The sequence below is a fragment of the Stigmatopora nigra genome, chromosome 10 (genome assembly GCF_051989575.1).
Source record: "Stigmatopora nigra isolate UIUO_SnigA chromosome 10, RoL_Snig_1.1, whole genome shotgun sequence".
Lineage (NCBI taxonomy): Eukaryota > Metazoa > Chordata > Actinopteri > Syngnathiformes > Syngnathidae > Stigmatopora > Stigmatopora nigra.
The window spans coordinates 14,065,572-14,091,480 of NC_135517.1; the positions used below are offsets into that span (position 1 = coordinate 14,065,572).

The 25,909-nt window shown below is 39.2% G+C and overlaps 1 protein-coding gene across 8 annotated transcripts in view; it reads left to right on the plus strand.

Moving 5' to 3' along the window:
• Window positions 1-25,599, plus strand: part of atp2b2 (ATPase plasma membrane Ca2+ transporting 2) — a 102,375-nt gene extending 76,776 nt beyond the window's left edge. For 5 of the 8 annotated variants that reach the window (XM_077727043.1, XM_077727041.1, XM_077727042.1 and 2 more), the window contains 11 exons: window positions 1,981-2,222; window positions 3,549-3,783; window positions 9,607-9,786; window positions 9,861-9,948; window positions 10,509-10,615; window positions 12,426-12,617; window positions 13,183-13,396; window positions 14,233-14,444; window positions 14,591-14,698; window positions 16,991-17,173; window positions 24,534-25,599. In XM_077727043.1, coding sequence (XP_077583169.1) covers window positions 1,981-2,222; window positions 3,549-3,783; window positions 9,607-9,786; window positions 9,861-9,948; window positions 10,509-10,615; window positions 12,426-12,617; window positions 13,183-13,396; window positions 14,233-14,444; window positions 14,591-14,698; window positions 16,991-17,173; window positions 24,534-24,845 — 2,073 coding nt within the window. In that variant the 3' untranslated portion in view covers window positions 24,846-25,599. Of the gene's footprint in view, window positions 1-1,980; window positions 2,223-3,548; window positions 3,784-9,606; window positions 9,787-9,860; window positions 9,949-10,508; window positions 10,616-12,425; window positions 12,618-13,182; window positions 13,397-14,232; window positions 14,445-14,590; window positions 14,699-16,990; window positions 17,174-18,459; window positions 18,650-19,689; window positions 19,740-24,533 lie in introns of all 8 variants that reach the window. The other 3 variants (XM_077727045.1, XM_077727047.1, XM_077727048.1) reach the window with 2 other exon arrangements.
• The last annotated feature ends 310 nt before the right edge of the window (window positions 25,600-25,909 follow it).

The following is a 25,909-nucleotide window of genomic DNA, read 5'->3' on the forward strand; positions in this document are numbered from 1 at the left end:
TTCAAATACCTGAAAAATGGACATTAGAGTGGAATATTTAGCTCATGCCACCCTCAGTGCTTTCTGTGCTCTCAACCATGCCTGCAGTATGTAAGCCACTGTGTTCTTATATAAGAGGCAATTCCTGTGAGATATGTAAGGAAATCTTTGATGGTCATCACACAAGTAGTGATGATAATACAAAGGCAGAGTAGCCCACTTTTGATTCAAACGTCAAGTACCCTTCGTGCTTCTGTCTTTCTAATACAGCCACAAGTATGCCTCAAAGGGAAATGCATCCTCCAAGGAGGGTTTCACACACATATTACACAGTATGCCCATATACACACAAGTATAAACACGCAAATCCGGTGCTCGGACGTTTGGTTGCTGTTCTTTTGGACGCCGGTCTTTTGGTCGCCGGTCTTTTGGTCGCCGTTCTTTTGGTCGCCGGTCTTTTGGTCGCCGGTCTTTTGGTTGCCGGTCTTTTGGTCGCCGTTAGGATTAGGGTTAGGGTTGTCAAATGTACTTAGATATTAAACCTTAACCCTAATCTATGTTTTAGTGCAATGTGTACACACATTATTGCCCTTCTGCATACCTGCAGGTTTTCATTCCAGTTGGATTGTGAATTCACATGAAAGGATTGTTGTACCAAAGAGAAAATAGGTGTTTAGGTAAGGAAATTGAGAGGGTGAAGAGTGAAAGCTAATCAAGAAAAGGGATACAAGTGGAAGGAACAGGGGGCGTGGATTTATGGAGAGCCTCATATGGAACAGGAAATAAGATTGCCAGCACTACCTCTGGCATATGTCGTTGCCCGCGGGAACACCCGAAGACTAGGGTGAGGGCAGCTGGTCCTAAATCCAGTCATGCCAATCTTGGAATCTCGGTGCCAGTGAGGAAGTACCATCAGGCGTTTACCTCAAAACAAACTCACACTATCCCTTCCACAAAAAACATAATTTTAATTCAATAATGTAATCACGATAATCTTCTACAGATTTTTTTTTGCAAATCAAATAGCAATATGTAAAAAGACTTCAGTATAATAAAATCACTTCCAAAAAACATGTTTCCCCTTACAAAATAGGCTAATCAAAAGCAATACTAATTTACTTTGGACCTTATTTGTTCTTTAATGGCATTTAAGGAGGAGTTACTTGTGTGACTACAGGAATAAAATTGACAAATATAGTCAGGGAAGCCTGCATTGTAGATCAACTGTTTAGTTCTTATTTCTCAAGGATTATTCCCTTATTAGAACTCCATCAAAAGACACTTTTTGTAAGACCAAGAATTTATTACCCTGACAGAGGAGACACAAAGAGTACACTAGTTCAGTCAACTGCTATCTTAACAGAGGTGCAGGAGAATGATAAAGACTCTCTTTCTTGTAAGCATAATTATTCAATTTGAAAACAATGCGAAGAGTTGTCTTTCCCTGATTGACTGAAAGGGAGAATGTGTTAAAAATGGGCTGTGTTCCTTGGGTATTTCTTATATTCGTAACAGCCGATCATCTTAAAACCTAGTTGTTAGAAGGACAAAATTGCAATCACAACGCTGTCTAAAAATGTGCTACTTGTGTGTGTGTGTGTGTGTGTGTGTGTGTGTGTTTGTGTGTGTGTGTGTGTGTGTGTGTGTGTGTGTGTATGCATAGGTGCGTGTCATCGTTTACCTTTAACCCGCACAAGGGACTAAAGATAGAAATTAGCCCTTGGCTACAATATTACATTTTTACATATATATGTTCATTAACACAAATATGTTCATTAATATGTGCTATCCCTTATTATTAAAATAAGTAACATTCAAACTCCGCAATTCTTTTTCGTCATCTCTCTGATAATAAATTATGCTCATAAAGTACAAACCAACATGGCTATATGTGATTGTACAGAATGCCTAAACAATATGCTTGCATAATAAAAGAGCTAGCAAAATTGATTTTATCTTAGAACACAAGCTCAAAAAGCTTCTTTCCCTCTGTCTCTGCAGCCCCCAGATAAGGAAGGAGGTTTGCCAAAACAGGTGGGCAACAAGACGGAATGCGGCCTGCTGGGATTAGTGCTGGACTTGAAGCGAGATTACCAACCAATCAGGAACCAGATCCCTGAAGAGAAGCTCTACAAAGTGTACACTTTCAACTCAGTGCGAAAGTCCATGAGCACTGTCATCAAACTACCTGATGGAAGCTTTCGCATGTACAGCAAGGGCGCATCTGAAATTGTTCTCAAAAAGTAAGATCATCAACTCAACTACAAATGGGGTGAACAGAACTAAAGTAGCCATTTGTGAATATATTTATATTACAGAGGGCATTTACTGCTGAAACCGAATAATAGTAACCAATAAATGAAATAGTTTATTGAAAACTGAAGGCTGAAACTGATGTGACCCAATAATTAAAAGTTTAGTGAAAACTAAAGACTGAAATCTGATAAATAAAATATATTAATGTCAACTAAACACAGCTATGTTATGGATTTAGCTGTTATCAGAAAAGAAAATGATGAAAATGAAAATCTAAAAAGTACACATGTTGTAGGTAAATGGACAAGGCACATATACATGCTAGAGTAGCATGCATCCACAACCGTCTTCATAGCATGTGCTATTTTATTTAGTCAGGTTTTAAATAATGTATAATTTGATTTGTATTTAAACATTCATTCAGTGATTATTGTACACAATGCTAGAGATAGTGTATTCTGTTGTTTACTACACAGTGAATAACTGACATAGTAGTACTTAATTAAGCTCAAAAGTGGAATTCAAAATGCTGTCATTCATTCATTTTCTAAACCACTTATCCTCACTCGGGCCATGGGGGGAGCTGGGACCTATCCCAGCTGACTTAGGATCAGAGGCTAGGACGAACCTGGGGAATCCTCGAGGGCCGCTGTGGGTGCAGGTTTTTGTTTTTGGAATGCGGGTGGAAACTGGAATATCCGGAGAAAACCCACGCGGGCCCAAGGGGAGAACATACAAACTCCAGATAGGTGGACAGGCATGGACTCAAACCCAGGACCCCATAACTGTGAGGCGGATGTGCCCATTCAGCTGCCAGGCCACCTCTATTCTGTCAGTGGGTTCATCTTAAGATGGCAGAAAGAACTTGTTTACATCACACTGTAGATTCCAAACTTTCATTTTAATTTATTGTTGGTGTTGTTTTTGGTGAGCAATAACATTAAAAGAAATATTCAGCAGTTAACTCTTTATTGGCTATATGTTAACAATAAACACACTTGGGTAAGTATAATACATTCCTAATAGGAAGGAATGACAGGCCAATTTATTTAAAGCATTTATTATCACTAAGTAGGATGTTTCTGTCATAGGGATTGCTACTCTTTAAGGAAATACTGCATAGAATATATACATATATATATATATATATATATATATATATATATATATATATATATATATATATATATATATATATATATATATATATATATATATATATATATATATATATATATATATATATATATATATATATATATATATATATATATATAAATTGATGTTCATCCTTACATTTTTATAACGCACAGATGCAACCATATTCTGAACGAGGTGGGTGAACCCCGGGTTTTCCGTCCACGAGACAAAGATGAGATGGTGAAGAAGGTGATCGAGCCAATGGCCTGTGATGGCCTGAGGACAATCTGCGTGGGGTATCGTGATTTTTCCAGTGACCCCGAACCCGACTGGGATGACGAGAACAACATTCTCAGCAACCTCACGGCCATTTGTGTTGTTGGGATTGAAGACCCCGTCAGACCAGAGGTAGGACATAACTGTGATGTGTGAGTTTCAAACTACGGAATGAATTTGTTGTTGTTCTTTTAACAATGCTCTGAGGTCAAGACTTGAGCCCATTGAAAAAGCTACAGTTCTGTGCAGTCCTTTTTCAACCAAGAATAAGGCAGTATTAGCCCATAATCTGCACTCTGTTGCAATGCTGTTTTTCTTGCTGCTCTGTGTAGACAGATAAAATGTGTCTCCTTCCCTTTTCCGTTGTATCTGATGAGTTGATCATGGCTTTTTTGACTTTTGCATACTGTAGTATACGAGTTCAGTGAGAAATATACACTGACAATATATTTATAGTTTATGTTAGGGATTTCCTGGTCATGTATTTTTTGCACGTTAGTCCAAATCACCTTATTTTGAGGATATGCTAATACTTATTCTGGATCTGATACCTTGTAAAATCTATTCAGAAGAAAAATATAAACTTTTTTTTTTGGGTTATCGACCAGACAAAGGATGGATTACATATGGTCTTGGATGTGAAATACCCACTCAAAATAAGTCATAAAAGTGATGACTTCATGTCAGAAGTTCGCTTTGAGCCATTGACATCAAAACATCTGATCAACTTGCAGTCAGTCTTGTTACTGACTGGTGCCTAGTCATGGGATCTTTTTGCACTGGTCCAGGGACGGACAAACCGGTCCTCGAGGGCCGATGTGGGTCCAGGTTTCTTTTCCAACCAATCCAACACAGACAGTTTAACCAACAAGGTTTCTGCTGAAACAAAAAGCATCTGACACTCCACTGATTGCACTTCTAAGATACCAGATTGGTGAAATGGTTTGCTCTAATAGGTTCATTAATTTATTCATTTTCCGAACCGCTTATCCTCACAAGGGTCGCGTAGGTGCTGGAGGCTATCCCATCTGACTTCTGACTCTGAAACGGTGGGCAGTCGGACGATCGCGGGGCACGAGGAGACGGATAATCATTCACACTCACACGTATGCTTAGGGCAAGCTGGCCTGTGTTCAACTCCAGTCAATAAACCTTTGTCCTCGACCTGCCTCTGGCCCTGTCAAGTACATTTTGAGTCCAGATGTGTGTCCACCATTGGTGATGTGTTGACAGGTGATGTTTAAGTAATTTTACGAGAGATTATGCGCAGAAGTGTTTGAATAAGATCTTTGTCCATTGGGATATCTGACTGTGGTTGGCAACCCAGGACAGCCATGTTGAATTATGCAGCCTTTCATCCCATTACCAAACACCACATCTAAAGTCAAAACTGAATTGTTTTCTTCCCCTTCCGTTTTTGGTAAATGTAAAATTTACTTAATAGTTGGTCAATCTCTTCAGAACATACATTTTAAGGGGCTACATGACTGCCTTGAACAAATCAATAACTAGATTTACTAAATATTTCCTTTAGATAAACTTTTTTAAAAAAGCATTTCAGTGACCCTTCAAGCACTAGCTTTAAAATATTTTAACAATACATCTGTTGTTGTACATGTACACAAAGCATAATGCAGGTCTTGCTCACGAGTGAGGAAAGAATGGAGCTGTTACGCTCGGGGATGGAGGACCCAAGCAGGGAAAGGAAGCAAGTCTGGATATCGAATCTTTATTGGAAACGTCCAAGAGACGGGCAGAGGCACAAAAGAATAGAGTAGGCGAGTCGTTAGTCTTGGAAGGGAGGCCGGTAACCGTGAAGTACAATCAAATATTGTTTTAAATACATTTCTGGTCAGTAGTAATGTCATTTGTAAAAAATTGCAAATTCTGATTGAGTCTTTCACATCTAAAGCATTCAAGTCATTTCATATGATTTTTTTTAATTAGAAGAAATGATACACAGTCTTTATGCTGTGTAATCTACTTTGGTAATAATTCACTTTCTGCATGCAACAGTGGCTTCATTTGGCTTAATCCGATACTGTGCCTGGTGGATTTCTCAGATTTAGTTGTGAGCGCCCATGTGCTTCAAGTGACTACCAAGTCAAAACGTATGTATTGGTCTGCCTCTGCGTTTGGAAGCGTGGGAAGGCACATCTCACTCACACTGACCTTTGCCAGAGAAGAGCACCTACTGGCTTCTTGCGCAAATCCATCTCCATATATAATAAATATCTCACAGTGGAGCTGTTCAAATATCTCATGGTCTCACACATCGACAGCAAAGAGCTCTCCACAAGAACAGTGTGGAATACATACGTACGTCCTGGGTACATGTGTACTTGTATTTATGACAATGATTCTGGTCTGTCACATGAATGCAAGGTTCCTTATGAGGGATAATGAAGTACAAAAAATGCATGGTCGTTAAGGAAAAAAGTTGTGACTGTAGATCTGAACTTCTTCATTTGCATTGTAATTAGTCAAGATCTGCCTCGGGTTGAAGAGAGAACAAACCCATGATGTGAGAAGCAGACAAAACGGCTTGGGAAATGCTGGTGCAACATTTAAGATTTTAATATAAAAGTACTCATACAAAAACAATTAACACGGGGACCAAAATGGTGACTAAACTGAGGAGATGGACAGCGTTGAAGAGGCTAAAACATGACTTACATGAAGGAGACCAAACGTGGAAAAGAAAAAAAACAACTCCTGAATTTCCAAAACACCCAAAAAAATCTTCATCGGGATGTCATCCCGGCCGGCCCGCGGGGAGGAGCCTGGCTGGTCCCTTTGAGTGATCATCCGGGTAGTCCAGCTAGGCAGTAGCCAGGCGTCTCGCCCTGGACAGTCTCTGGAGAAGCAACACTTCCCTCTGAATGGTCTCCTGACCGTCCTGTTCGTGCACAGCGGTGAAGTGGTGGAGCGAGTCACCCAAAACCATGGCGTCTTTGAAGGTCCCGTGGACCTGGAAGTCTGAAGGGTGATTGCCATTAGAGTCGCCACGGAAGGGGTCTCTGCCCTCTGCCTCGTTGTCGCCGTCGGTGAGAGGATCTATGCCCTTGGTCTCAAAGTCCTTGCCAAGAGGGTCTCCTCCCTTGGCCTCAAAATCCTGGCAGATAGGGTGTCCGCCCTTGGCCTCAAAGTCCTCGCTGAGAAAAGATTGTTGCCGGGATTCGCCCCTTGAAGGCGGCCGCTGGTGCCCGATGCTCCAAAACCATCGCCGGAGTCCTCTCCGATCCTATTTCCCCACTAATGCGCCGGATACCGCCATTAAGCGGGTGACGTGGTCCGGGCCGATCGACTGGGCGCAATGTCTACCATAGCTTCCCCGCAGACCTCTACCCGAAGGACCAAGGTAGATGGCCAAACATGAAACCCAGTCGGGGTTTGCCGACACATTGTCAGGGGAAGCGACAACATTTTTTTCAGTTTTCCAAGGTAGAACAATCAATGTGATCAAGGTATTGAAATACCTAGGTGTCACTCTTGATTCACAACTTCTCTTTAAATGAAAGATAAAAAAACACCCTGAATAGAATTAAATTAAATTTTCCTAAGGTTATGTTCATGAGAAACAATCTAACTCCTAAGTCAGCAAGAATCAATAAAACAATGACACAGTAATCATATCACACATAACTTACTGCCTAACAGGGTAGTCAACGGCCTAAAAGACTACACTAAAACCAATCGAAACCGTTTATAAGCAAGCTTTGAAAGCATTGGACAGAAAACCAAAAACGCTCCACCACTGTCAGATATTTCAAAAACACAAATGGGACAATTTTGTTAAACATGCAAATGTCACCTTTGTTTTCAAAATCTTCCATCACAGATCCTCCTCCACTGCAAGATTCTGTATGAAAAAATACCAAGACATCAGCAATGGCTGGCTCTGGAGTTGACTGTGTAGTTCCCTTAAAAAAGAGGGCATTCAGCCGAAGCACTTTCTCTGTCCGTGCCTCACATACCTGGAACTCAATAACAATTAAAATAAGTGAAGACCCGTGTCTGAACCTCTTCACCAATCATTTTAAGTTGTGGCTGTTAGACGAATAAAATTGCGATCACAACGGTGTCTAAAACAGTGCTACTTGTGCATGGTTGTGTGTGTCATTGTTTACCTTCAACCTGCACAAGAGACTAAATATTTAAATTAGCCCTTGGCTACAAATTTACATATTTACATACAGTGGGCCAAATAAATATTTAGTCAACCACCAATTATAGTTATCTAACTTGAAAAGATTAGAGAGGCCTGTAATTGTCAACATGGGTAAAACTCTACCATGAGAGACAGAATGTGGAAAAAAAACACAAAATCACGTTGTTTGATTAAATTATTTATATATTGGTGGAAAAAAGTTTTTGGTCAATACCAAAAGTTAATCTCAACACTTTGTTATGTATCCTGTGTTGGCAATTAACAGAGGATGGACGTTGTCTGTAACTCTTCACTATCTTTTCAAACACTGTTGCTGGTATTTTGGCTCATTTCTCCATGGAGATTTCCTCTAGAGCAGTGATGTTTTGGGACTGTCGTTGGGCAAAACAGACTTTCAACTCCCTCCGGAGAGTGTCTATGGGGTTGAGATCTGGAGACTGGCTAGGCCACTCCAGAACCTTGAAATGCTTCTTATGAAGCCACTCCTTTGTTGCCCTAGCTGTGTCTTTGGGATCATTGTCATGCTGAAAGACCACATGAACCACGACTCATCTTCAATGTCCTTGCTGATGGAAGGAGATTTTCACTCAAAATCTCCCGATACATGGCCCCATTATTTTTTTCCTTTACACAGATCAGTCGTCCTGGTCCTTTTGCAGAAACACAGACCCAAAGCATAATGGTTCCACCCCATGCTTCACAGTCGGTATGGTTTTGTTCAGATGCAATTTAGTATTCTTTCTCCTCCAAAAAGGAGAACCTCTGTTTCCATCAAAAAGTTCTATTTGGGTTTCATCTAACCATAACACATTCTCCCAGTCCTCTTCTGGATGATCTAAATGCTCTCTAGCGAACTGCAGACGGGCCTGGATGTGTACTGGCTTCAGCAGGGGGACACGTCTGGCAGTCCAGGATTTGAGTCCCTAGCGGCGCATTGTGTTACTGAGTAGCCTTTGTTATTGTGGTCCGAGCTCTCATTCACTAGGTCCCCCCGCCCCCCTCCCCGTGAGATCTTGCATGGAGCCCCACAATGAGTGAGATTATCAGTGGTCTTAGTGTCTTCCATTTTCTAATAATTGCTCCCACTGTTGATTTCTTTACACCAAGCATTTTACCTATTGCAGATTCAATCTTCCTAGCTTGGTGCAGGTCTGCAATTTTGTCAGCTCTTTTAGACAGCTCTTTGGTCTTAGCCATAGTGGAGTTTGGAGTGTGAGAGACTGAGGTTGTGGACAGGTGACTTTTATACCCATAAAGAGTTAAAACAGATACTAATTACATAGGTAACAAGTGGAGACCTCGATAGACCTCGTTAGTGGAAGTTAGACCTCTTTGACAGCCAGAAATCTTGCTTGTTTGTAGGTGAACAAATACTTATTTCCCACTCTAATTTGGAAATAAATTTATTAAAAATCAAAGAATGTGATTTTCAGTGTTTTTTTCCACATTCTGTCTCTCATGGTTGAGATTTACCCATCTTGACAGTTACAGGCCTCTCTAATCTTTTCAAGTAGGAACTAAATACTTTTTTAGCTCACTGAATATATGTTCATTATCATGAATATGAATTACATTTATTCATATGGGCTGTCCCTTATTAAATGAAACCAACTCATACTGAGTTGGTTTATTTATACAATACATGTAACAATATTTCAATATCAACAGGGGAATCTGTTTTTATCCCATCTTGACTACTATTTCAAATACAAAAATAAGTGATCTTATTCCAAACAAAATTGTGTGGTTTCTACGAATTGAATTCTTGATTCGGACTTCTGCAGGTACCGGATGCCATTCAAAAATGCCAGCGTGCGGGCATCACAGTGCGCATGGTCACTGGGGATAACATAAACACGGCGAGAGCCATCGCCATCAAGTGTGGTATCATCCATCCTGGAGAGGACTTCCTCTGCATTGACGGCAAGGAGTTCAACAGGAGGATCCGTAATGAGAAGGGAGAGGTACAATGTCACCTGAAAGTGGAAATGTGGATGCTTAGAAATCAGGAATTCACTCAGTCTACGTTTGTATTCAGGTGGAACAGGAGCGTATTGATAAGGTATGGCCCAAACTGCGTGTCCTGGCCAGGTCCTCCCCCACTGACAAACACACTCTGGTTAAAGGTAAATACACATTCATCCCTTTTTGCCATGCATAAATCACAAGGGTGGGGAGAAGATAAGACACAGATGCTGTAGTCATGCCCACCACCCTGTTTCCTTGACACAGACAGACATGCACATTCTCACAAAAAGTGGTATTCTATTTTATAGATGATCAAACACAGTAAAAAAATAACAACAACGATTTTTCTAGGCATCACCAGTGCTTTTTACCCTTGGCATGAATCAGACTGGTTCAATTATACTCATTAATATTCACTGTCCAGCATTAATTGTAAAGTACCTACAAAGGTCAATGAAATATTTGGTATGGAGCATCATGATGTTAAAGCGCCCCAGAAACAGACATACGGACGACATAAAATAACACTATTAAGGGTAATGAGCCAAGTTCATTTATGAAATGTAACTGTTTAACAAAAAAAATGGATTCTTGTGAGTTTGCAGCTTTTCTTGAGTCGTTTTTAACAACTAAAAATCTCCCAGTGCTGACAACTCTTTCATGGTACTGAAATGATATGTCATTATAAATAAAATGTTGCTCTGTATGTGTGTGACAGGTATTATTGACAGCACCATGGTAGAACAGAGGCAGGTGGTGGCAGTGACAGGTGACGGGACAAATGATGGGCCTGCTCTGAAGAAAGCTGATGTCGGTTTTGCCATGGTAACCAAAATTATTTTCCTCCTACAGATCGCTCTTCCTTCACATCTGCAGATGCACTAGCAATTCACCTCTGCAGTATGCAGGGCTGCCTTAGTAAAGATGATTAGCTCTCCCCAGTGGAGAACAGGGGACATGACATTACTGCAGCACATGATTCAATTCAGTTTCTGTGCCGTAGATTTAAACGCAGTGTCTTCTTTCAAGATCATACACAGAATTATAGATAAGAATTCATCTATTGGTTCTAAAATGATTAAATTTAGATAATTCTAAAAAAGGCTGGGGTGGCTTGGCGGCTTGAGTGCGTAGCATATCGGCCTCACAGCTCTAGGGCTGTGGGTTTAAATCCAGGCCGGTCCACCTATGTGGAGTTTATATGTTCTCTCCGGGCCTCTGTGGGTTTTCTCCGGGTACTCCAGTTTCCTCACACATTACACAAGGCATGCATGGTAGGCTGATTGGACACTCTAAATTGCCCCTAGGTATTGGTGTAAGTGCTAATTGTTGTTCGTCTGCTAATACCCTGCGATCGGCTGGCCACTGATACATGGTGTTCCCCGCCTCTAGCCCGAAGTCAGCTGGGATGGGCTCCATCACCCCCGTCAGTCTAATGAGGATAAAGTGGTTCAGAAAATGAATGAATGAATCAAAAAGGCTTCTATCTGTCCGCTTCCACTTTTTGGCCTGAGACAGAAATTGCTGGGGCAAGCCTACCAAGGTACCAAGTACCTGGGGAAAGCCCATGCAAGGCCAGCAAGAACATGAAAATCCCACACAGTGAGGACCCATCTGGGATCAATCCCTCAACCCCACAACTGTGAGGCCGAGGTGCTAACCACTCCTCCAATGGGCCCTACTTTTACTATACAGTAATATCCTGAGAAATGAGCTTAATGCATTCTGGGACCGAACTAGTTTGTCAATTTACTCGTATCTCAATTTTTCTGTTAAAAAAAATAATAAATGCAAATGTTTTCACCCTCTGAAAAAAAATAGGATATTGCAATTCTAATACATATTCGCTACCTACACTCAAAATGTAACAAATACCCATCTAGTTGTTAGATCTGCAATGAAATGTGACATTATTTTGTACTGTATTTCACGGAGTTCTTACCTTTGAGACAGGCGGCAGCGGCTCACAGAGGAGGACACTTGACACGTTCGGTTCGCTAGACTTTTGTAACACTACGTAACATAACATAATCTTAAATTAACTTAGCTTACTATAAACATTCTTAAAAATGGATGTTACCTTGTTGTGCTATAACCGAGGCAAAGGTGTTAATGTATTCTGCTGCAGCTTTCGAGTCGGCACTAACTGCTTCCCCATGTCTCACAAACTAGTATATCCCCATGTCGTTTTTAAAGTTATTGCATAATTGCATATGAATGCGATATCTGTAACCATAGTGAAACGAAGAACTTAAGGGTATGAAATGAAGAACTTAAGGGTATGAAACGAAGAACTTAAGGGTATGAAACGAAGAACTTAAGGTTATGAAACGAAGAACTTAAGGGTATGAAACGAACAACTTAAGGGTATGAAACGAACAACTTAAGGGTATGAAACAAACAACTTAAGGGTATGAAACGAACAACTTAAGGGTATTTTTTTAGGTGTTTTCTGCAAAATATGAAGGGAATGCTTTTATTCATGAATAAAAAAAACGTACTGTTCTAAATATGTTTTTTGTTCTAAGTGCCTTATATCTATTTTTGACCTGTTGTGGGAAGCATCTGAATTCAGTGGAACATGACACAAGGGCTCATAAAGTTTAATAACAATAATAACATGATCCTTACCTAGGGCATCGCCGGTACTGATGTGGCCAAGGAGGCCTCCGACATCATTCTGACCGATGACAACTTCAGCAGTATTGTCAAGGCGGTGATGTGGGGCCGCAACGTCTATGACAGCATCTCCAAGTTCCTCCAGTTCCAGCTCACGGTCAATGTGGTTGCGGTCATCGTTGCGTTCACGGGGGCTTGCATCACACAGGTACGCATGGATATCGTGAAAGGACAATTCACCAAAAGACGTTTCGCCGATGGACGTTTTGCCGACAGACAGTTCACGGAATGGACGTTTCGCCGAACGGACGTATCGCCAAACGGACGTATCGCCAAACGGACGTTTCGCCAAAACAGGATTTGCGCGCTCGCTCCACCCCGGATCATGTGTATATATCTTTTTCAACCTCGGCACAAAAAAACAACACAATGAGAAACATCCCCACTTTGATAAAATAATAAATTCAACACTTTCGGCGAAACATCCGTTCGGCAAACTGTTCGTTCGGCGAAACGTCCATTCGACGAGCTGTCCGTTGGCGAACTGTCCGTCGGTAAAACGACTGTCCTTGAAACGTCTTTCGGCAAATCATCTTGGTACCGATGGATATAGATGTGTAAACTTTTCTGTACTAATCAGCATTAGAACACGTTTAATAAACTCAAATCCAGAGTTTATTTATAAATGTATGAATTTTGCCGTTCAACATGTAAACATTTTGATCCTAAGACAGTTTGCATCAGTGTTTATAAATGTGTCTTTGGCTCCTCAGGACTCCCCACTGAAGGCGGTGCAGATGCTTTGGGTCAATCTCATCATGGATACTTTTGCCTCATTGGCCCTGGCCACTGAGCCCCCAACAGAGTCCCTACTCAGAAGGAAGCCTTATGGACGCAATAAACCTCTCATTTCCAGTACAATGACAAAGAACATTCTGGGACACGGCGTCTATCAGCTCATCATTATCTTTCTGCTCCTCTTTGTCGGTACTAATTCTGCATTACAGCAAACATTTGAATTTACCAATAGCTGTAAAGTTCATTGCACTGCCGGCCATTGCTCCTCAGGGTTTCCAGAGAAAGTCTATCCATATCATGATTAGATTAAATGCAATTTCTATGTCTGTTATTGATGACTTTGATTGTCTGTCTGCTTGTGCCTTGCAATTGGCTGGCCAACAATTTAGGTTGTCCCCTTCCTGGTGGAAATGAATAAATAGACATGCCATGACAAAACAAAGATGATTTAGTGAGGATGAAGCGGATCAGAAAATGAATGAATGAATGAACTATGAGGAGAAATAAAAACCTCTCTAATTTAAAACCCATTCTGTATTTTGACAGTATGTCAGCAAGCCCAGGCGGACAAGTCTTGGTCCAAGCACTGATGTTTATAGTTACTTTATGATACATCCTTTAATCGCTCATCTCAGTTTCTGAAGCGCATTATCCTCACTAGGATCACGGGGGGTGCTGGAGCCTATCCAAGCTGACTTCGGGGCAGAGACGGGGGACACCCTGAATTGGTGGCAAGTCAATCACACGCCAAAGGGAGACGAACAACCATTCATTTTCACACTCATACCCAGGGGCAATTTAGAGTCCAATCAGTCTACCATACATGTCTTTGGAATGTGGGAGCAAACCTGGAGAAAACCCATGAAGAACATGTTAACTCCACACAGGTGGACCAACCTGGATTTGAACCCAGGTCCCCCACTGTGATGCCGACGTGCTAATCACTCAGCCGCTGGGCCACCGGACATTGTTTAATAAACGTCTATATTTGGTAAAATGATTTCACACTCTACTCTCCTCCACAGGTGAGCAGATCTTTGACATCGACAGTGGTCGCAACGCACCTCTCCACGCACCTCCCTCAGAGCACTACACCATCATCTTTAACACCTTCGTCATGATGCAGCTCTTTAATGAAATTAACGCCCGTAAAATACACGGCGAGCGCAACGTCTTTGAGGGTATCTTTAGGAACCCTATCTTCTGCTCCATTGTTTTTGGCACCTTTGCTGTTCAGGTAAATTACCTGTTTTAGCAGTTTTTTGGTTTGACTCTGAAATAAAACAACCAGCTAAATATCAAAGTTTTAATTTTCAACACCATAATTTCAGATATACAGCAATAAGTAACACTTTTCTTTCTTTTTCCCCATTTTGTCTATAGATAGTAATTGTACAGTTAGGAGGTAAGCCATTCAGCTGCCAACCTTTGGACCTAGAGAAATGGATGTGGTGTGTTTTCCTCGGCTTAGGAGAGCTCGTCTGGGGTCAGGTGATGAACAAACTCTTTGTATGCATCAGTTATAAGTGACAAGTATATCATGTAGTTTTATTTATCTTAATCACTGCTGATTTGCTAACTGAAAAAAAATGTAAGGTTTTTAAATTGACAACATGTGATGTCATGTAAATAAGGTTTTGTCTCATAAAAATTTGACTTATTACACAAGAATACAAGAAGTACATCATTCAGGATTTTGACTTTACGACATCAACAAGGGTTTGTTAAATTGAATAACAATGTATTCTCTTTAACACATTCTGTATCCCTCAAAATATACTTTAATCGATAGAACACAGGTTTATAGCTGTTGGATTATGACAAATATAAGACCAACCTCAATTGCATTTAATTTAATTTAATGCATTTCTTGTCATTATACAAGTCTCATCTGTCATCTTGTCTCATCTCATATCATCTTCTGCCGTTTTATCCAAAGTCGGGTCGTGGGGGCAGCAGCTTTTGCAGGAACGACCAGACTATTAATAAATAGTCAACATGGTCACAACGTGGTCACATGAATAAGTAGTTGGGGACAAAAAGTGACTCAACAGGCTGCAAACTTAGTTTGCAGCCTGTGGAGTTTTATTGCAAGTAGAAGATAATAAATTAATCCAGATTAGGTCCCCTTAGGGCACAGAACTCAAATTCAGGAAAAACCTGTCTTTGAGTCTGTTTGTTTTGGTTGTTATGGTCCTGTAGTGCCTGCCAGATGGCAGCAGGTTCACGTGGTGGAAGTCGGGATGCGTATTGTTTTATATGATGCTCCTTTCCCCTTCCTTGTCAGCACAGATGTGGACCCCAGGAATTTGAAAGCGTCCACTCGCTCCACACATTCGCTGTTGATATATAGGTGGGCAGGAGTGGCCTTGTTCCATCGGAAGTCACCATCTTGTAAAAAATTGCAATTATTAGTATTACTTTTGGAGGAAAATTCTCTATATAATGACATGTCTGAAGGAGAGGTGGACCTGTGAATGAGGTGTTAGCGCATCGGCCTCACAGTTTTGGGGTTGAGTTTCAATCCTAGGACGGTTTTCACTGTGTGAAGTTTGCATGTTCACCCCGGGCTAGTGAAAGATTTCTCCGGGTACTCCAATTCCTCAAACATCCCAAAAAGATGCATGGTAGGCTGGTTGAACACTCTAAATTGCCCATAGGTATGAGTGTGAGCATGAATGGTTGTACAGTAATCTCCCAAATTTTGTGGCTAATGCATACCAGACCAGGTTGTGATAATCGAAAAGCCACGAAGTAGGATCATCCCTATTTTTACTACCATAATACATGTTTTTGTTCTTATAAAAAAATACAAGTACACAAGTACAATTATGAATAATTTATTCAATACAAGCAGAAGAGCTTCTAATTGGTCTACAACTGGTAAGTTGTTAGTACGCGTGCATCCATCAGGGAATGGGCAAACAGTTGATTTGAGTGTGTTATTCCTTGAAATGGTCTACTCTACTTACAAAGAGCCATGTTTGTATATGCATATCACTTCAACGGGGTTGTATTATGAATACGCTTTGTGAATAGTGGATTTGTGTTTTTTAACAAGTTAGTACAGATAAGAAGAGTTTCACAGAGGATCAAAAGTATGGGGCGAGGAGGTATTGGGGGATTATAGAACTTCTTTGTAAACAACGCTTTTCGCAAGAGTTTTCGGAGAGAATAGGAACAGCTTTGATGAAGAGCCGATTCGTAAGCTGGCAACGTAGAGCTGACCGTGTGAAAAACATTGCTGTTGCAAGTGAATGCCTGCAACTTATAATGTTTGTCCTTGGGATTTGTTGATGGACTTAGCAAACCATAGCTTCACTCGGGACTGGGAACGTCAAAACTATATTCCAATGTCTTGATGTGATGGGTAGAAGTGCATGCGTGGAATGAAGTTTCTCCTTTCCCACTGGCGGTCAGTATTTTTGCTTCAATGAAGATTTGTACAAGTGATGTCACTACGAAGCGGGTACCATGCCTTGATTCAGCGGCACCAGATTTCGGATGAGTAAATTGGAGCTCCAACCTTGAGCCTAAGGACGCTGCTTCCGGGTGGGCAAGAGCTGGGCGGGCGGGAGCTGGGCGATTACATTTGTAATTAACAAATGTTGAAAAAAATTACTTAATTACAAATTTACACAGCAAATCACTGTTCATCTAAAAATTGTACATCATACAGATCACATCACTTTCATTGTGTGCATTTAACATGTATTCAACCACTCAGGCATGTGGACACACACTCCTATAAAAATAATTTTAAATTGTTTCTCTTTGTCTCAGGTGATTGCGACAGTCCCCAACAGCAAGCTTCGCTTCTTGCGACGTGCCGGTCAGCTCAGCCAAAAAGACGAACTCCCGGAGGAGGACATAAATGAGGACAACGAGGAGATCGACCACGCTGAGAGGGAGCTAAGACGAGGGCAGATCCTCTGGTTCCGAGGACTCAACCGTATTCAGACTCAGGTGAGATGTTTCTAAGCATTTTAAAACATATGGCATCTTCTACTAAGTCTAATTGTTGTAAAATGTTTGTGATATAAACTTGGAATGGAACATGCATGATCTCATGGTGAATTAAGTTCACAGATACTCAACTGTTGCTTGGTGTAGGAAAGTAACTGGATGGATGGATCACCCTCAAGATGGTTCCTGGACCCTAAGCTCTGCAGACTGTTATCACTGTGATATTCAAGAAAATTGTATTGTTTTGTGCACAATGGTTTTATATCATCATGTCATCTGAGACTGCTTTCTGACAGTCCATTGTGGAGCGACCACATCCCGATTTTTGCACAGATTCATTTCCCATGTGCTTCAGGGAAAAAAATACGTTTGAGGCAGAAAAAAATGAATAAATAAAACACTCAGAGTTTGGAAAGGAAGTCTTGAAATATAGACGTCTTAACATACACATCAAAAAAATCAAATATGCCACATCCAATCAAGAACTGTTCATACGTGACTAAAAATCATGACAGTGTAGACAGGTGGGACTTAATAAGAAACGGACGGAATGATGTATGCCAACTGAAGGCAGACACGAGTTGACATTTTGGGCAGTGGCGGTTCTAAAACCCCTAACTTACACAGTCCCAAGTTTGTTTAAATTAAATGCCAAAAACTGGATTTTTTTACAGTGTGTGCAAAATGCATTTGTATATGAATGCCACCATTATCTTAAAATTAATTTTTAGTATTCTAAAAATAATGTTGATGTTAATTTAGGTTGGAAAAATAACTAGCAGATCCAGGTTAGGTAGGTAATTTAATAAATTGATGTGTTCTTTCATGAATTACATACTTGATAAATCAAAACATTACATCTATTTTAAATGCTTTAATTATCACAATGCTTTTGGTATGATCCAGTTCACTTCTAACACAAACAGTTAGAAAAAAATGGAAGTAAACGTTTATAAAGAATGGAGTAAAATTTTAAAAATCTGTAATCCCTTGGGTTACATTACTATTAACCCAATTCGTATTAAATTAAATATTTTTAAAATGTTGTTTGTTGATAAATAAAATGCATGTTCTAAAATAATAGATGATTTTCAGGGAAATTCCAAAATGGAACACTTTTTGCGTGTGGCTAGAAGGGATTTTGCTGAAGCAACGCAACACCATTATCTTCATCCTTGTTTCATCACAATCAGCACTTCTTTTGTTTTTGTTATGTTCTATGGGCTCACCACGCTCAAGCTGAGCCCCCATTTGTCCTCTTCTATGCTGCTTTCTCCTCCCCGCAGATTGAAGTAGTCAACACCTTCAAGAGTGGCACCTCCTTTCAGGGGGCAGGAGCTTTAAGACGCCAGTCGTCCACAACCAGCCAGAACCAGGATGTAACCAATGTTTCTAGTCCTAGTCACGTGTCCTTGTCCAATGCCCTTTCCTCTCCTACAAGCACTGCTGCTGCCTCTGCTGCTCCGTCTACTGGCCGTGAGTCAGAACTATGTCCGTCTGCTTGTCTGTCTGCTTGCAATCAGGGACGTCCGCTCCTTCATCCTAAAAAAATAGACACCTTCAAAGTGGAATGCAACTCATCCGAGATGTACATTAATCTCTAAAATTTCTGCTCGATCACCACGTCAAAGTGTAAAATTGTCTGTTAATTAATAATTTTTTAGTTTTTTTATTCATAGTGTTATCCCTTGATATATTAAGAGCAAAAGTGCCAACACGTTACTCTCGGTGTTCATTCAGTCATTCATTTTTTTCCGCTTATGGTAAAAATGGTCAGAGGGATATTAGCCTATCCCAGCCAATTATGGGCAGCAGGCGGGGGATCTTATATACTTACTACATAACATAACATAAACACTATCAAATATGTAAAAGGTGTAAACTGGATCCAAATTGGCAACATTTGTGGTACAATGTTTTTTAATTGAAATTCTTGGAGATGCTGTGCTCTGCTGTAATTATTAAATTAGAATAAAATTGAAATGAGTTCCTTTCAATTCAAAAGACACTGATACGATTTTTGTAAATCTTTTACAAGCATTGTTGGTTACAATTTTAATGTATAACATAATGCCACGGAAGGGAGATAGCGACAAACAGCTCAAAGCAAATATTTTCACAGCCCAGCCTAGTCTGTCATTTACCAAATATATTTTTAACAAACTCGACTTATTCCAAGCGGCCGAGTGGTTAGCGCACCGGCTTCACTAGGGTCGAGGGTTTGTTCCCAGGGTGGAGTTCACTGGGTGTATTTTTTTCGTTCTCCCTGGGCTTGCGGTTCAGAAAATGAATGAATGAATGAACTGTTGTGGTTCTACTTTATTAACCGTTTAAGACAATCAGAGAGTTTGGAGGAGAGTTGATATCTCTGAATTACTTTTTTTTTAAATTCTGCTTTTGTTCTGCTTTTTTATTTGCATATTTCTGTATTGTTGCTGCTCACGCTTATTTCAAATCTTCAACCATGCTCAGGTGTACTGTCCTCTCATTGGTCAATGTGTTGTCTGTTTCCTCAGAGTGCTAGGAGCGCGGGACTAAGGGTGATACCCACGGCGTGACATTTCAGGTTGTGAGTTTGTCTCCCTCTGCTCATATTCCTGTAAAAGTTCCCCTCCCTGACACACACTCAATCTCCATCTCCACTTGACCTGAACCTTCACCACTGGCATCCTACCCAACGCAGTCTTGACAGACATTTACTCAAACTAAATCTACCTTTGCTAAACATTCAAGTATGAGCAGTAGTTTCAAAATTCCCTCTTCTATTATTCATGAGTTTATTAACATTAGCAATTTTTTTAAGACTGAATAGAGCTTTTTCCCCAAAAATAATAAATAAATCTGACAAATTTTACACTAAACATAATTTCTGGATTAAGACAAAATTATCTCAATAGATTACAATATATTAAATGTAAATAGACCTTCCGGTTTTGCATTTAGGTTTTTTTGTTTGTTTTTTTTTCTTCAAAATGTGTGCTTATGAACATTTAGATGATTCTTTCATTGGAACTAATAAAAGGATGGCACTTTTTTAAGGTTTTTGGTGACAAAAATTGTCACGATCCTGAAAGTTTTAATCTTACTGCGGTCCTTAGGATATGGTTCACTTGGGATTCAAATCAATTTAATTAATTAAATGATATAGCATATGTTACCTATGATTAAAAAACTTTACACAAAATGTAAACATACACTAGGTATTTTGATATAACCACTTCCTTGATTTATTCAGTAAATTATCAAATGTAAATATGAAGAGACATAAAATGCACTCATTTCCTACCTGTTTCTTCTTGTTGTCGTTTAATTGAACATCATCTCACCATGGTAAGGATGTAGTATATACAAGTCATCATCGATACCTAAAGTTATAATTGCTTAATTCAAGCTCCCGCTGTTTTCTCTCCATCAATGTTACATGTCAGACATCCTGTCACATTATGTCACTTTTTTGATGATACATACAATATATTAATGAGGATCCAATACATGACTAAAAAAACATATTTTAAATTGAATTATTATACTTAATCTCCGGTAAATTAGTACAGCATTTGCTAATAAATACCTTTATTTTGTTGACAGATATTGTCATTGTCAGTTAGAAAAAAATTAATATATTTCAGAAGGTTTGAAATGCAAAAATTCTAATTTTATTTTTACTATTTACATTAGTTTAAAAATAATCACTCTCTAAATTACCACTTTTTAACAAAATTAACACTGTCAGTATTTCCTTCTTTTGAGTTATTTCAAGTTGTTCTAAAACGTGAATACAGTTGAAACCCTTATACACAGTCATTCATTCCTTTTGTGAACTGCTTAACCTCACAAACGTCGTGGGGGTGCTGGAGCCTATCCCAGCCAACTATGGGCACTAGTCAGGGGACACCCTGAATTGGTGGTCAGCCAAATGCAGGAAAAAGGCAGACCATCAACCATCCACGCTGACATTCGTACCTAGTGGCAATTTAGTGTTTAGCCACCCTACCTGCATGTTTTGGGCATTTGGGAGGGAACCAGAGTACCCAAAGAAAAAGCCTGCATCCCACAGAGAACATGTAAACTCCAAACAGTGAGGACCCACTTGGGATCAAACCTTCTACCCCAGAACTTTGATAATGCCGCAGTAGCATCTTAACTTGAAGTATTCACTTTATGTTTAGGTAATTTAGTAATTAAAATACTAGTTTCTGGCATTAATGTCCAATAGAAAAAAAGTCACTGACAGTAAACAATTCTCCCTTTTTTTGTATTTTTATTTCTATAATGGACAACTTATAAGCCGACATATATCAAATGAAATTTCATTTTCAAATTACATTTTAAAAATATATATAATTTAAATAATTATATAAAGTCACTGACAATTAAATATTCTCCCTTTTTGGTATTTTTATTTCTTTAATGTACAACTTAGAAGCCGACATATATCAAATGAAATCTTATTTTCAAATCAAATTTAAAAAAAATATATTTATAATTTAAATAATCCCAGAGCTTTTCACATGAACCATTTCCACCATTAAAATACCTCAATACGTACTGCATATTAATAAAAATATGTTGCTCTTACTTGAATGTGTATAAATCCATGCATGGGGTTGATGCTGTCAGACCGGATTAAAATAATAATAGTAATACAACATCATGTTATCTCTTGTTCCCACCTATGTGTTTTGTGCAAATTGTTTTCTTGTTGCATGTCCCTTGTTTTGTGACTTCCTGTTGTCATCATTTTTATCCATGGCAATGTTTGCTCATTGCCACACAACACTGGTGTGCTGTTTTGTGTTGTAATGAGGCAACTACTCCTGCACTGCTTGTGTAAGTGTGTAAATCATCCCAATCCCCATGATTTTCTGGGACCATCCTGTGCTCCACATACATATGTCTGTCCCACACAGACTGTGTGGACACCGACCGGCCCAACAGAGTTGGCTCTGGTACGCTTTTGTTTTAGAGAGCACCTGAATCCAAAGCTTGGATCTAACCTCCTTCCTCCTTGCTGACCCACCAGATTTCCTCCAACTTGCATGTGTTATTCTTCTGAATTGTATCCCACCATGTCAAACTATGGATTTGTAGTTGTGAATCCTTCTCCAGATATTGTCTAATTTTGTGAAAGTTCTATTAAATATGGGCAGAGTTGAAAGCATTACCGAAATACTTAAAACATGAGGTTGTACAATATGATACATCAAATGTATTAATGGTATTTTGATTGACACGCTCACATAATTAATGTAATATATATTCCTATTAATTCATTCCCCATACCGCTCATCCCCACTAGGGTAAAGGGGAATGCTAGGAGCCTAGTATCCGAGCCAATTGGTTTCTGGCAAATCGCAGGCCACATTGAATCACACTGAGAGTAACAACCATTCACGTTCACACTCATAACTCGGGGCAATTTAGAATGTCTAATTAGCCTATCATGCTTGGTTTTGGAATGGAATGGAAAAAAATAACACCATATTTCATTAATGGTTATCCTTAATAGGGTCAATGGGGTGCTGAAGCCTAGCCCAGTTTACAATGGGCAGGTTGTGTAGGCCAGCCAATCACAGCGCACAATCAGAAACAGAAACACAACAACGTTTCACACTCATGATCACATCTATGGATAATTTAGCGTGTTAAATAGCCGAGCCTTCATTTTTTTGGGGGGTATCTGGAAAGATTCCAGAAAACTCGAAGAAACCCAAATCCCAGAATTTAAACCTTGATCTCAGAGGCATGAGGCAGATGTGCTGGCATCTCTGTGCCACTGTGCTGCCTAAATGAAAACACTGTCAATCAAAAGTTAACATTATTATGTTATCTTTGTAAACTCAGAATTGTAAAGAATCCAGTGTGTATTTGCACTGTGCAGATAGATGGTCAGTGTAGTGTTGAGATGGAACAAAGGAAAGCACATATTGTGCTGCGAAATGGAGGTTAAATGGTGGGATACAAAGTGGTATTTGACAACCGTGCATTTCTTAATTTTGTTTACTTGTGTGCAGTTTTTTTGTGTTTGTTTTCTTTCTGTGAGCACTATTTATTAACGTGGCTTGTTTCTAGGTATACTGCATATTGGACTATAAGCGTATACTCATAACGAGCATTTGTGATTGTTTTCTTTCTTTTTGATTGTTACTTACATCACAGTTTACCTTTATTGCACGCTCCCAACTTCAGTGGACTTTAGAATGATTTGAGGAAGAACAAAGAAGACTTCCTCTCAACTTTTCAACTTCCAATGGAAGAAGTTAGAGACCGAATATCCCTCAATTTGCATTTCCTTCCGTATTGCTTCTGGGGAAAACCACTACCAATATATAGATTTTTTAAAATATTGCAAAAGTTTGTGTTTACATATTTGGGTTTTAACCTAATTGAAGAGTAAATTAAGTGATGTTTTCTATTTCTGTCACTTCCATGAGAAAACAAATCATATATTCGTGTTTCACAGTACTATTTTGGAGGTGAAAAAAAGATATATATATATATATATATATATATATATATATATATATATATATATATATATATATATATATATATATATATATATATATATATATATATATATATATATATATATATATATATATATATATATATATATCTATATATATATATATATATATATATATATATATATATATCTATATATATATCTATATCTATATATATATATATATATATATATATATATATATATATATATATATATATATATATATATATATATATATATATATATATATATATATATATATATATATATATATATATATATATATATATATATATATATATATATATATATATATATATATATATATATATATATATATATATATATATATATATATATATATATATATATATATAAATGACAAACTCCATGCGCGTACATCACGTAAAAGTTGATGCCTTTAGAAAAAAGGGCAAGAAGTACTACGCCACTGAAGGTGCATTTGTGCAATGTTTGTCAAGTACTCGGAACAATCTGCTATACTTGCATTTGATTAGCTAAAATCCTAACTGGCATTTTAAAATGTCTGACAATAGCTATTTTGGCTGCTTACGGAAATGTTGCTTAATATTTTCATTTTTCTTCACTATTATTAGACATTGAATAAATGAATTAATTTTATTTTCTTCAAAATTTTTAATTATTTTATTTACCGTCTGAGTGGTTTTGCGCATGGTACTCAATGCCAAAAGGTTTGGCGATATTTTGCCACCAATGCGATGGCTGACATTGAGAGCCCATATATTGGATTTTTTCCACATCCCTCCCCACTCCACAATGTCCACCCTTGACCTAACCACCCACATTTGCTTTTCTCCCCCATGGCAGATCCGTGTCGTGAACGCATTCCGCAGCTCCCTCTATGAAGGCCTGGAGAAGCCCGACTCTCGCACCTCCATCCACAACTTCATGACTCAACCTGAGTTTAGGATAGAGGACTCCACGCCCAATATCCCTCTCATCGATGACACGGATGATGACTCGGCTCGCCGGAGGAGGAAGTACTCCAGCCAGCCGTCGTCGCCCAACAAGAACAACAACGCTATCGACAGTGGCATCAACCTCACCATCGACACCAGTAAATCAGCAGCCTCGTCCAGTCCCGCCAGCCCTTTGCACAGCTGTGAGACCAGCCTCTAACCTATTAGTTTCGGAATCATCAGCTCCCCCAAGTAACCGGTATATACCACCCCTCCAAAAAAAATGAAGAGGAAAAAGTGACAGCCATCTAGTATTTGTGTTTGTCTTGCTTGCGCAGAGAAGCAAACTGATGACAATGACGAGGAAGACAAGCACTGGAACCTCCCCCATCCTCGTTATTAAATTCTGATGAATATTATTGTTATGTTATTATTGTCGCTCCTGCATGAATGTACATTGACGGCGTTTTATTTAAAAGGGTAAGTCCCTTACCACTTCTCCATTTGGATTATTTTATCATGGAATAAGGACAGCTTCCTCCTCTTCTTCTTCATCTGTGTGGCATGATCACAAATGGTCATATAACTGGGTGCCAGGGCTCAACTTGCACAGCAGCTTTGCACCTTCAACCCACCACTCCCCCGAAAAGAAAAGAGGAGCGCAAAAATAGTTCAATGGGAATTTATGAGCATTAACGAGGACTATATTCTATAAATATGAACATATAAATATATTTACAGTAGAGAGAGTTTTATCTTTGTTTGTCGGCATGTTGCCTTGTTCCTGCTTTGAATGGCTCGAAAGTACTTATTTATGTCTTAAAAGAGAATGTAATTTGTTTACAAGCCACTTAGAGGTATACATCCTGGTTTCTAGAAGAAGGATGCCTAAACTCAGATGGTGTGTTATTATTACGCTGAGGATCAAAACAAAATGAAAATGAAAAAATGAAAATCAGACATAGGCATTGTCGTCATCATTGACTTGACAAAAAGCCTAGTAGTCATCATACCCTCAGCAGCGTATGACGAAATTGTATAGTGCTTCTCCACAAGTTCGTCTTCCCAGGCCAGACACATTTATGACATTTATTTATGACATATTCATACTTGTTAGCTCTCCGCCTTGAGCGCCATTTTCCGGCGACTACAAGTTGCCTCACCGATGCCAACAAGAATAAGATGGATCACTTACCTCTGTCTTTATACTTACCCTCCCTCAGTCATCCTGTGGAAGGTAGATCTGCACCAAACAACCTTCCTGTTTCTTCAATTCGACTTGAC